The sequence below is a fragment of the Octopus bimaculoides genome, chromosome 3 (genome assembly GCF_046866305.1).
Source record: "Octopus bimaculoides isolate indiv1 chromosome 3, ASM4686630v1, whole genome shotgun sequence".
Lineage (NCBI taxonomy): Eukaryota > Metazoa > Mollusca > Cephalopoda > Octopoda > Octopodidae > Octopus > Octopus bimaculoides.
The window spans coordinates 106484549-106498006 of NC_142930.1; the positions used below are offsets into that span (position 1 = coordinate 106484549).

General features: G+C 36.3%; 1 protein-coding gene across 6 annotated transcripts in view; it reads right to left on the reverse strand.

Moving 5' to 3' along the window:
- Nucleotides 1-259: 259 nt before the first annotated feature.
- Nucleotides 260-13458, reverse strand: part of LOC106869499 (small conductance calcium-activated potassium channel protein 2) — a 111897-nt gene continuing 98698 nt past the window's right edge. For 4 of the 6 annotated variants that reach the window (XM_014915266.3, XM_014915264.3, XM_014915265.3 and 1 more), the window contains one exon: nt 260-5436. In XM_014915266.3, the coding sequence (XP_014770752.1) occupies nt 1163-2593 (1431 nt within the window). In that variant the 5' untranslated portion in view covers nt 2594-5436 and the 3' untranslated portion in view covers nt 260-1162. Of the gene's footprint in view, nt 5437-9080; nt 9149-13458 lie in introns of all 6 variants that reach the window. The other 2 variants (XM_052966195.2, XM_052966194.2) reach the window with 1 other exon arrangement.

Sequence of the window (13458 nt, forward strand, 5' to 3'; positions counted from 1 at the left end):
CGACTTCGCCTTTCATCCTTTCTGGATCGATAAATTAAGTACTGGGGCCGATTTAATCGACTGACCCCCATCCCCCAAAATTTCGGGCCTTGTGCTTAGAGTAGAAAAGAATATTTCTACTTCACTCATTGCAATAACTTTTATCTGAACATAATAATGTAGGAAACACATGTGTACTTTTACCAGAGTTCGAAGGCCTTACTTTGCTGACTATACGAATAATTTGTCAACTAAAAAGAAAATAAATGTTAAACTCGACTTCGTTTATTGAGTCCTTTATTCGGTTAATGTTTTTGTTTTATATATAAATAAAAACATATATATATGTATATATAAATGTACACACATATATACACATACATATTGATATACATAGATAGATATATGTATATATAATTACACATACACGCATACGCACGCACACATGAGCACATATATATGTATGTATTCATATATACACACATTAATATACATAGAAGGATTGTGTATATATAATCGTTCACACACATACACACACACTCACATAAACACACGCACGCGCATATATATAAACATCTCTATAGATATTTAATTATGTATATACTCACATACGTAGAATGTATGTACTATGGAGTTAAACATATATTAAAAGGCAATAGTTGTGCTTAAACAATATCCAAATTAAAAAAAGCATTTTTACACCCATTCTTCTGTTTTTATAACATAGCAATTATGAAACCTTATGTCTATATTGCATTCAACACATGCTGACCGCTTACGATCGCTACATAAAAGATAAACAGTAGATAGTATCTGCAACTCAGTAGTAAACAGTTAAATTCATGATTCAAACTTCATTATTATACTTCATTTCTTTCAGATTAATATTCATTCTTCTTTTTTTTTTCTTTTACATATTCTATTCCATTCATATGTGAAATCTTTCGTACTTCAGTCCCATCACGAATTTATAATCTGAGTTTTGAACCTATTGCTGAGGAAATTCTGTTTTCCTTTCTTTGAGATTTATTTTAATAAAAACTATGAATATAAATAGAATATTGTTTTTAGGATCCATATCCATATATATATATATATATATATATATATATATATAAGCAAAGTTAACACAGCCTCGTTTTTGTTTTCCTTTTTTCTTCGCACATCCCTTCCATTTTTGGTCTCATAATGTTGGTTTATTCAAGATATAATATAGTCCATCTAACTTCTCGTGTATTCCTCCGACGGCACATTTAATGTTCAGAATTTGTTCTTCCATAGCTTGTTGTTTATTACGTAATTGGTCTATATTAAGAGACATATCTGACTGGCCTTTGTTTACTTCAACAAGCGTTACTGTACTATCCAGCAATCTTCGTTGTTGTGCTTTCCGCTCACGAATGTGGTAGATGGCGCGTAACATCTTACGTTGGTGTTCGTTGATGGCACGCTTTGAAGCGTTGTTTTTATTGGCCTTGTAAATTAACCAACCAGCTCTTAGCACATTAGCCGCTTCGTGTTTGATTCGTTTGTTCAGATCTGCATCTATGACGAAATCATGCACATATTTCTCGGCTCGTGTTAATTCTAGTTTCCGCGCTAAGACGGCTACCACTAAAGCGGTGCAGCCAGCACCTATGATTCCTGTAATGACAGCTATACCCCGACCGCAATATGATACGGGTACTATATCTCCATAACCGACCGATAGAAATGTGACAGCAATAAGCCACATTGAATTCAACATTGTAGCTTCTGTCGGACGAAATTGGATTTCACAAAGACGCAAACACCAACTGCTAATGAGGAATGCTATAATAGTTATCATAATAAGTACATGCTCAGCATGTAGAGACATAAAAGATTTAAAAATGAAGGCAAAATTGAAGTGGATTCGATTAAGTGCACCAAGACTCTGGGAAGAAGCATCTTCGTAAAGTCTGCTATGCAGCATAACACTTCGACACAAAAGGTACACCCTCAAGAACATGGGTAGAGCTAGGAATACATCATACGAAGGAATCTCGAAAGATAGAGCAGATGAGTTTAGAGCCCCTGAGGATATTGTGGACGATGCTAAAGAAGATTGAGGTGCAGCGTTTCCTTGGCGGTTGCTGCTCGTATAAGTGCCAGGAATCGGGTGCACACTACATATTAACATTTCTATTCCAATTTTCAGCACACGAGTCCTATCGATAGCGAGACACCAATCATCAACACAATTGTCTATGGTAAATAATTGAATGTCAACCCGATGGTAAAGAGCCAGCACCACTAAAAGGCTAACTGTGGAGATTGAAATGCCGACCTTGACAAAGAACGACATTGCTGAAGCTTTATCAATGACGGAAAAAAGGCACAACTCGAGTTCAATCATCATGAGGACGGTTCCGAAGGTAGCCAACAACAAGGAGATATCACCCATACGGCGTCTCTTCTGATAAAGCTCGCGCCGAATAGCCAAGCGCTTACCAACCGTTCCGTATCGACGGATGCTGGTAATGCTGTGAGAATTGGCCTTGATATCTTCATTGTTGGTGCTTGAATACGAACGACACTTGTGGTTATTCATGCCGACTAAAGGTATCTCAGGGTCTTCAATAAGTGAGCTCATTCCCCGATAAAATCGGAGCTAAGCAGTATTTACTGGCAAATACGTTATTTCGCAAATGCCAGTAACAATTAAGGGATAGCAATTCTTTAATCGACATATATTGGATTAAAACAATTGATAACTTATTATTTTTTATTATTTGTTCTAATTAATATTTACATAAATTATTCTCATGTTTAAACAGGATCGGTAATATATACCATTTTTCAGCAAATATGTTATTTAATTTAAGCTTCTCAATGATTTCGTTTCATATTATAGTATTGAATAACTCAGTTCATGTTCTTGGAATCCACTGCAATAATACTCCTCACTTAATTAATGAATGATTATCTCAGCCTCTTTCCCCGTTATATGCTTATACATACATGCATATAAATCGAATCCGGAGGAGGAGAAGAGAGGGAGAGGGAGGAAGAGAAACAAAGAGAAAAAAGAGATAGATAAACAGTCAGCCCTGACAACGTTATTTACTGTTTAAAATATATCTTAGCTTCAGAGCTTAGATAATCCAATATTAGCCAACATGCAGTAGAACAGAGAATCAAGATGTTTCAATATTCCAGTCTACATCAATTGTTGAAAATGAAATGTCTGAGATAGAATGGTTACTTGATGTTTGTAAAAATGAATTAACCTTTTGAAAACTGAAGATTTTGTTTTAATATTCTTTCTTCCACAAAGTTGTTTTACTATTATTTTTTACATCCTGATTGTGGCAAAGCAAATGCTTAGTATGGCATAAATAATATAAACTGTTATTTAAGTAAGATTGTCTGTCCTTGTATTCATCGTGGAACATTGATAATAATGCCATATCAATACGTTAATTAAATTGGAAGTATTTATTGATTTAATAATATTGAAATTGCTGTAAATTCGAACATTCATTATCAGTAAACTTCATTTAAGACACATGAAACAGTTGTGCTTCTCCCACAAAGGGAGATACTATTTGTTTGTTGTTCATTTCTTTTACACATAGTTTAGATTCAGAACAAAATAACGATTTCGGTCCTTTTATTTGGTTTAATTTCAGAGACAATATAGCGACTTGGTATTATAAGGGATTGTTGTTTTGTTGTTTTTGCTGCTGTTCTTTCTGTTGCTGATGCTGTATAGATTGTCACATGCATGTAATTGAACTTCATTTGGCGAATTTTCGGAACCATAAGTTCAGGTCTCAAAACATCGAGAATATGAAATATCTACATTCTGTCGCTTTGGGGTTCTAGTGCATAAAAGAGCATATCATTAATAAAATGGGGTCTCACATAGAAAAGAAGAATTATATTTGTAGAGTTTAAAAATGGGATGATTTCACATCCAATGGGTTCCAAAGGTATTTTGATAAAATTAAATTACTTCAAGGATTTAAGATGAAAAATCACGAAGTATATCGCGATTTGAAAGTTAAGTAATAGATAGAATTAAATGCAATATGGCTGCGTGTTATATTCACTGGCCAGAATGTTAAATCGATTGATTTTTAATGTCAACACAGCTGATTGCTATAAAAATTAGGATAGTTTAAATAGTTTGATACAAAAATTGATGAAAGAATAAGTTGTAATACCATTCATGGAAGCTCCGTCATATTAACCAATGCATTCTTTACACAGGCGCAAATGTCTATGACATATAGCAGAGAGAAGTAAGATTATGTGGGATAAAAATGCACTTCACGTTCGTAATGTATTCAAAAGTTATAATTACAACCGGGAATCGAAACAAATATGTGGTGGACTTGGTTCTCAGGTAATTTACCAGTTTATCACTTTACCGTGTCCGCCCACTTCAAATATAAAGTTTTAAAAATTTCAATTAATAGACTATTTTTTCTGATTTGTGTATTTGATGGATGTGCGTAAAATGCTAGTCAATATTAAGGTATATCTGAACAGTAACTGTTTGTTGTTGATATATTAAGTTGTACATCAACTGAACAATCTCCTATATATTTTTCGTTTAATCATAAATAACAAATATAAATGGATGTATAGAGAAGCAAATATTCTTTTTTGTATTCCTCATACCCTGTTTTATGTGGTCTCTCTTTTTTTTTTAGAAGCGTGACTGTTTTTAAATTGATTCTGTATGAAATAGTTTGCTTTATAGTTCTCTTTTATTGATCGGCTATAGTAACGTTGTGTCCGAGCATTCTTCCACAGACAATAACGGTTAATTTAAAGAATATAATTACTGCAATTTTCCTTTCTTTTCTTTCTATATAGATCTTGATTGTGCGCGTGTATAAATATATTTGTATTTTTCTAAAATCAGTTCAACCAGAATTGTGAAACCTAAATTATTATTCCTCTTTTCACTTCTAACGGAAAATAAGGGATATAAAAAATTTGGAACTTTGGCTAAGTGTACTTTAAAGCTTTAATTAAAATCGATTGAAGAAAAGAAAGAGTCTTCTTATTAAGTGTGAAAAATAGGAAGTAATAGAAATGTATACCGTTATATTTTTTATGGCTTAAGTATGTAATCAATTTCATTGACTTATAAACTTATTTTGTTTATGATTTTGTTTTACGTTTTTATGTGTATTTGGCATATTGTTTTCTTTTGATGGCAGAAAATGGTAAATATTTTGGGAGTTGTAATATGGAAAAACCTATTTCCAGAAAAAGCTGACGTGTTAAGTATTTGGTTCAATAGTAGAGATGTGTCCTCTTGAGGCAAATATCAATTTACTCTTGATATTTGTAGAGTTCCTTCAGTTCAAGTTTTCCATAAATAATATAATTGAATTAAAGTTCCCAGATGTGTAATTACTGAAATATATTCTTGCAAGTTTTAAATTATTCCGTTAAATTCTTTTTATTGAGGCACACCTGAAATAATAAAGAAAAGGAATGTTATACAAACGTATATTAAATACTGAAAAATTTCTTTTTTTTAATATGTAAAATATAAGAGACAAGGGGAAACGTTTGTTGCATTTATTTCATTAAAACTGGATAAAAACAAGCGTTTTCCTAAATACTAAAAAATCATTCATATGAAGAGCTAATGAAGACACCTTTACGTTGTAAGCTGTGCTGTTAGAAGTAGCACCTAAATTATTCTGAAAAAAAGAATGAGGTATATTTAATAATATTGTATAAGATGAACTGTCTGGAAAAACTGAATGATCAAAGTTAAAGAACGAAAAACTGTAATTGTTGATCTACTTGATCATGATTGAGTTTCGGCTAAATGAGAAGAATAAACATTCTCACTGAATCTGACTTAATATTGGCTTCAAAATCTATCCAAGGCCAGCAATACCTTGGGAGGGGTTATATTAACCCTAATGCTCAACTGGTACTTATTTTATCAACCCCAAAAGGATGAAAGGCAAAGTCGACTTCGACAGAATTTCAGCTCAGACTGTAAAGTCGGACGGAATTCATCTGAGCATTTTGACCGGCGTGCTAGAGATTCTTCCAGCTCGCCACCTTAAACGGAGTTGATATTGTACAAAAGAAGAAGTGAGAGGAAAATTTAGTAGACTTATAAACTTCTAGATTCCATGACATTCTGCCTTTAGATCAAAGAAGTGTCAAAGAATATATTGTACAGATTGTGGAAGCGATGAAGGGCGCGCTTCAGACAGGCCAGAACGATAAACAAATGATCATATCTACACAAACAGAATATCAAAGGCTAATGAAGAATTTCTCAAATGATATACGAATGGAATTTTAATTTGCCAACACTGAAGATGCTCATGTCAGACTTCGGAAGAAACAATACTGCAAGGCCAGATTACTGAATTCTGTCTGTAGTTTGAAGTTGTGTGAAGGTAATAACAGCAGTTCATCCGTCTTTAAGTTCTGAGTTCAAATTCCGCTGAGATCGACTTTGCCTGCTATCCTTTCAGAGTCGATAAAATAAGAAGCAGTCAAGTACTGGGGTCGATGTAATTAGACTATCCCGCTCCCCGAAATTTCGGGCCATGTTCCAATTGTAGAAGGGATTATTATTATTATTATTATTATTATTATTATTATTATTATTATTATTATTATTATTATTATTAGTATTATTGTAACTTCAAACCAACTGTCGTCTATAGCACAACTGCTGGGAAAAGTAATGTTTTAAATGTGCTATCTTATTGGAGAAAATTTTGTTTTTCTTTCCCATTTTAATAATTGGATCGTTTTATATATTTTATATAACCTGCCGTAATAGAAAGGTCTGCCTATTGACATTTTAACCTACGTATATATTTTTTTCACAAATTAATTGTCATTTGTACTGTTGTTGTTTGCTGTTCAAAACAGCTTCAAAAATAACAGAAAGAAAGAGATGCTCGATACAATGGTAGTAGGAGTTGCATTCAATAATGTAAACAAACACGCCTCCAAATTATATTCAAACTGGAAAATAGATAAAAAAACAGAGCATGTAAACATTTGAACAGATAGAGCTTTCAATTGCAAAATAGAACACAGACAAGAATAATATCGTCGAAATAACTATAACGAGCATAAATAACATCAACAACATCTCTACTGCTGCCACCACCTCAACAACATTCTATGTTTTTGCTACGATGCCACAAAGAACTCCTTGATACGGTAAGCACAAGACGAAAAGTCAGATACAGATGAAGTGTATCGAAAATATGTTACTTTCCGTAGAGAATTTATCCAGGAAAGGACGAATAGGGAGATGTCTTACATTTGTTTTAAAAGCGGTGCGTTGCTTTCCTGTAAACCTCCGAAAACAAAGTGAGAGATAAACCTGGCCAATGTGTGAAACGAAAAGTGCTCTTTTCATTGAAGAATGACATGTGGAAGCGTGTGCTATTTGCTTAAAACTGATTGAAGATGAGGTGAAAAGAAAGTGCATTTCATGGGTTACATGTCCCAATGTGTATGACAAAAAGAAACGCAAAAGTCATCATCAGAGATAGAGCTAGTGACACTGATCTTTGGTATCACGGCACAGTGCAGGCTAATGGAGCATGCGGATGTTACCCATAACATGTCCGATGGGGTTTGTATGGCTATGAAAGTTTGATTAATCTGTGAAAATTGCAAGGGTATCTTCTCTTTCATTATAAGCCCCTGTCCGAGAAGCAGTTACACCTCGTCATCTTGCGGCGATTGGGAGAAAAAGTACGCTGGGAAATGGTGGGAAACTAACACAGAAAGGAAAAGTAAAAATAGGTAAAATAGAATGAAAACTGACTGAAGAAACATAAGAGTCTAAAAGTTTTTCATGTGAAAAGACCACCATCTCCTGGGAGAATCAGAACAGGGCTTAGTAAGAGGAGCGTAATGGAATGCCTGAATGATTTAAAGAACAAGAGAAATACTTTGCGTATTGAGGAGAAGATGACACGTAATTGTACACAAAAGATACTAACTTTTACAAACTCCCAAACATAAATCCAAATTCAGCTAACAACATTTGAGAGACATTGTGGTTCACTAAAAATCGAAAAAAACTTACAATGTAGAAGGTTTGGCTTTGCTCGTAGCAAAAGAGGAAACAAACTAGGTGCGTCCTGTACTTATAAACTCAGTCACTCCCTTTGGTCAGGTATCTTGTTATTTGTAATAAACTTTTAATTTATGTTAATATATTGAATTTATACTAAAAGTTGCAAGCTGTTTGCAGAAAGAGCTCTTGTCCTATTTCTATATAGGTATTTTCCTTTATGATTGTTTGTTATGATACTTCCGAGTGTTTAACGTTCTTCAATATTTATTATGAAAATATTTCATTTCGAAATGTAAACAGATTAAGTATGTAAACTAATATCGCAGTTCTGAATATCCTGAAGTTGTTAAATATTTATTGAGCTGTCTGTGCTTCAGATTAGATCGCTAGGAATGTGCTACGCGCAACACACACACACATACACACACACACGCGCGCACACAAACACATATATATACACACACGTGCGCGTGCGCACATATATACACACGCACACACAAAAAACACGCACATAGAAAGATAGATGGATAGATAGAAAGATATATTGATAAAGATACTGATATAGAGATACACATATATGCACAGACATATATACATACATACACACACACACACACACACACACACACACACACACACACACACACACACACATATATATATATATATATATATATATAGGCGTAAGAGTGGCTGTGCGGTAAGTAGGTTGCTTCTTAAACACAAGGTTCCGGGTTCAGTCTTCTACTGTAGCCTCGGGCCGACCAAACCCTTGTCAGTGGATTTGGTAGATGGAAGCTGAAAGAAGCCCGTCGTATATATATATATATATATATATATATATATATATATATATATATATATATATATATATATATATATATAGAGAGAGAGAGAGAGAGAGAGAGAGAGAGATGTATGTTTGTGTCTCTGTCTGTGTGTCCCCCTGCCATCGCTTGACAACCAATGTTGGTGGGTTTACGTCCCCGTAACCTAGCAGTTCGGCAGAAGGAACCAATAGAATAAGTTTTAGGCTTACAAAGAATAAGTCCTGGGGTCAATTTGTTCGACTAAAGGTGGTGTTCCAGCACGGCTGCAGTCAAATGACTGAAACAAATAAACGAATAAAAGAATATATGTTAAATAAAATGAGACAACAAAGCCAAGGCAATATGAAATTTCTAGGATATTTATAAAGACAAAGGTAGTCTTACAGCTGTTTCAGGGATATAAGGGATATCCCATCATCAGAGACGATATGAGAGAGTTAGAAGGAAATAGTAGTGTTTAATATAAGAAGTTATTTTGGAAAGGGAGAGATATAGGAAGTATAAAGGGAAGACACGAAGATAATGAAAATATCAAGAACTACGGAGGTGAACTGCTGGGGGTATGGACTGGAGTTGCTGGTCCATATATGCTTGCTAGACCTCCGCAAGATTGCGGAGGAACTGCCGGACGAATCAAGGCTGAGGATAGTGGTGGAAGGAAGACCGACGGTATATTTTCTTTGTGGAGTAAGGGGACACATGAAAGCAAGGTGTCCCCAGAAACAAGAAAAGGAAGTAGAACAAGAGAAGCAAGAAGAGGAAGCGGAACAAAGAGCGGAGGTACAAATGCAAGTAAGGGAAATGATAGAAAATGTAGGAGAAAAATATACTGTTGGAAAAAAGAAAGAAGAAAAGAGGAGAAAACGTTAATTCACCACCCAGAATTCCACAGAAAAAGAGAAAAGAAAATATAGAGGAGAATCAATGCGAACGACCAGAGATACCAAAGGGGCGAATTACGGAGGAGGAAAGAAGTGTGCAGAAAATAAAGGAAGAGAGAAAAGAGATAGCAACAACAAAGAGTAAGAGAGATACAGAAGAGGATGAGACACTAATACCAGGAACATCAGGAAAGAATAACGACGGAAAACGAGAGTTGGTGCCAAAAGGAAAACACATTCGAACGATGATAAACTAGAAAAAGAGTCTAGAGATCTAGAGAAAGATTACAAAAATGAAAAATGTAATTAGAGTCAAGTTAGCAGGGAGAAAGTGTACCGAGGACGACAGAGTGGTCTTGCTTGTGAGAGAGAGAGAGAGAGAGAGAGAGAGAGAGAGAGAGTGTGTGTGTGTGAGAGAGAGAGAGAGAGAGAGAGAGAGAGAGAGAGAGAGAGAGAGAGAGAGAGAGAGAGAGAGATGTGAAAGGTTAAAGGAACTATTTGGTGAAAAAATTGAAATATCGTCGATATAAGTTCGATACGACGATATGCCGCCAGTGGTGGCATTTGAGGATATAATACAATATGTAGCAGGAAAGTTAGTGAAATATTTAAAATTTCAAAATAATGACTTTTAAAACAAAACAAAAATAAAAAAAAACGATGCAAATAAAGAATAATGAACTGTAATGTTAATATGTGATACATTCATAATTTCATTCGTTATATGTTTTATGTACCCCACTGTGTTGTATTGTCTGTCCTTGCATTGTCCCTTCTTCGTAGAGTCAATATACTCATAATACAGAAAATAGGACGTTAGTGTCTCAGAGTAACAACTTGTTTGTCTGAGTTCGTCATTTTTGACCGCGGTTTGGTTGTTGAGAGTTGTCTCTCTGGGACTATCCGTTGTTGAAGTTATTTTTGTTTCTGTTGGATGTTGTTGGGGCGACTCGTGCGTGGTTTTTCTTTTTGGCTATTGCGAATTTTTTGCTGTTTTTCTCCCCGTTGTGGGGGTGAAGGGTTGACTTTTCGTTGTGGGGAGCTGCTACGGTGGGGGCGCGGCGGATGGGAGTTTATGTGGACGATGTCATGAGAAGTGGGCAGTTGGTGAAAGGAGAGGGAGACGCAGTGGGGCTGGACCCTCCGGAGGAGACTGCCGGCGGCGGGAGCGGTGGGGCAGTGGTGTGCCGCACACGGGCGGTCACCGCCGGTGGGATGGAGGCCTGTCGGGGTTGTGTGAGGGAGTGCTTGGGACCCCTAATGAGGGGGTAGCATTCGTAGGCCGAGGAGGGGTATGGCGCTGTAGAGGTGGGATTTGCCGCCGGGGAGGGGGTTACCTCGTGTTACGCCACTGTTCTGCGCTCCGACGGGGTGGCGCTGCTGCTCACGTGTGAGGACGGGCGCGGTGTTCGGTTTCGAGTGGGAGGGGTGCTGCCAGAGGTGGAGACGGGGTGGTTGGTGGCAGATGTTCAGGCTGTCACCGGGGTAGTCCCGAGTTAGGACCGTGGTGTGGACCAAGCATCCGGATGTGGCTTTTTGTCACTTTCGAGGACGTGGAATGGATCCCCTGGCAGGTGGAGATTGCTGGAGGGGATTCCCTCGAGGCGGTTGTTGAGGGTCATCGGCCCGATTGTTGCGAGTGTGGGGTAGGAGGCCGTGTGGGGACGTGGTGACCCGGGCATGAGCATCCTCGGAGTGGGAAGGCTGTGGAAAGGGACCAAGAAGTGGAGATTGGATTACAAATCGAAGGAAAGAAAGACGGAGATGGCAAAAGCGATGCAAAGTGTGTCAGAGACACAGAAGAAGGAAAGAGGAAGGAAGACAGAACGAAAGCGGCAAAGTGGAGTGATGGGTTTGTCAGTCTCAAAAAAAAGAAGGCGAAATCAAGAGAGCACTCACAAGGACCAGCAGCAGAAACTGAGAGGATGCCCCCAAAATGTAGGGAACCGCCTAAACTCGAGCATACACATACAGTGGAGACAGAACCAAGAGCGAAAGAATTTAAACATAAGACATTCTTAGTCTACTACGAGAATATTCAAGTGAAAGGGATTTGTAAGAGTAAAGCTGCCCAGAGATAAATTCATGGAGAAGGAAATGTATGTTCTATTGAATGAAGAAAGATACGAAATATTCATGAATTCACATGGAGAACTGGTGACTATGATTGACGGGCCGGCCTTGTACGATACCATGCCGCCCGTGGTGTTATATGAATAGTTGAGAAATTTTAGAGAAAAATATAACAGATGATATGAACAATATAAACAAATGATGAAGATGTGAACTTTTTATTTTAAAAAAAAAGGAAAAACAGTCCAAAATAATGTCTAAATTTAAACACTCGACTTCGGGGGTCGAGTGGGCATTGCGCCTCATTTTATCATTTTCATAATTTCCTTCGTTTCTTTTTACTTTTTCTTCCTTGCTCGATTTCTTTTTGTATTTCTTTTCCCCCGTTTTTATGTTCTGTATTGTCTTTGTAATGTATAACCTTTATATTTAACCCCTTGTGCACAATAGAACAACGCGGACGTTGGTGTTGCCCTGGTGGATGTTTGCGCTCTCTGAGTGCTGTTGTTTATCTTTGTAGTTACAGAATGGAATGCAATCCGATTGTGGATGACTCAGAAAAACTAAACTGTAATATGAGTGGTATTAAGAGCCGATTGCTCTTATTTTTCATTTATCTACTCTTGTGAACAATTTATTTGCCCCGCCCCTTTTGTTCATATTCCGTTTGAAGCCCATCACCAAAGGACGATGAGGTGGTAGTAATGGGAGTGAGGCCAACAATTTATTGTAGCTCCTTGTTCTGCGAACAAGCAACGTGACTGTGAAAACAAATGCGGCATTCTGAAATTTAACTATGATGAGTAAAAAGATATAGGCTGGGTTTTACGAGACAGAAGATCAAACTCAATATCAATCATATATTAAAGTAGATGTTCCTAAAGAAGGAACGATGCTCTTAGTCTTCTCTAACGTAAAATACGCTTCAGAGCGTTTTTAAGCACTCCAGTTGGCAATACATTGAGCAGCAGCCAAGAAGAGGTTGAGACTTCGTAACAGTATTCGATGGATGGATTATTTTTCTGTTTTGTGCTTTATCAATATCTCTTTTAGTTTACATCTGTGTATAATATATTCATTTAATTATTTTGCAGAATTTAAAAAGATTATTAATATGTTTTAATGTATTGTGCAAGATTTTTTTATATCTACTCTCGTTTTTATATAATTTTCTTTCATCTCCCTGTGCGTTTTTAACAGTTCTGAATATATTTTGTTATATATATGAGCATGTAACGGTGATTATTATTACTATTGTTGTTGTTGTTGTTATAGTAGTAGTGGTGGTTGTTGTTGTGATATCAGATTCTGTCGCTTGGAAAATAGTTCTTAATACAAAACAGGTAATAATAACCGTTGTTCAATAAAACCACAAGAGAATTTTGTACGATCTAGTCATTAAGTTACTGAGACAAAGATCAAAGGAGGTTGTATTCAAGTAAACAGCTACAAGACACAATTTTCTTTCATTTATTTTGTCCACAACTGTCTGAGTGAAACAATCATGGTCGTGCCTGCTTGCAAAGTGAATAGGTCTTTTAGTCACGGAGGAAATAACAAAGCTATTATAATGATGAATCAATCGCTGAGCGAACCTAAAGATATTTGTTTCGCTTTGGCATAAATTCAAGTC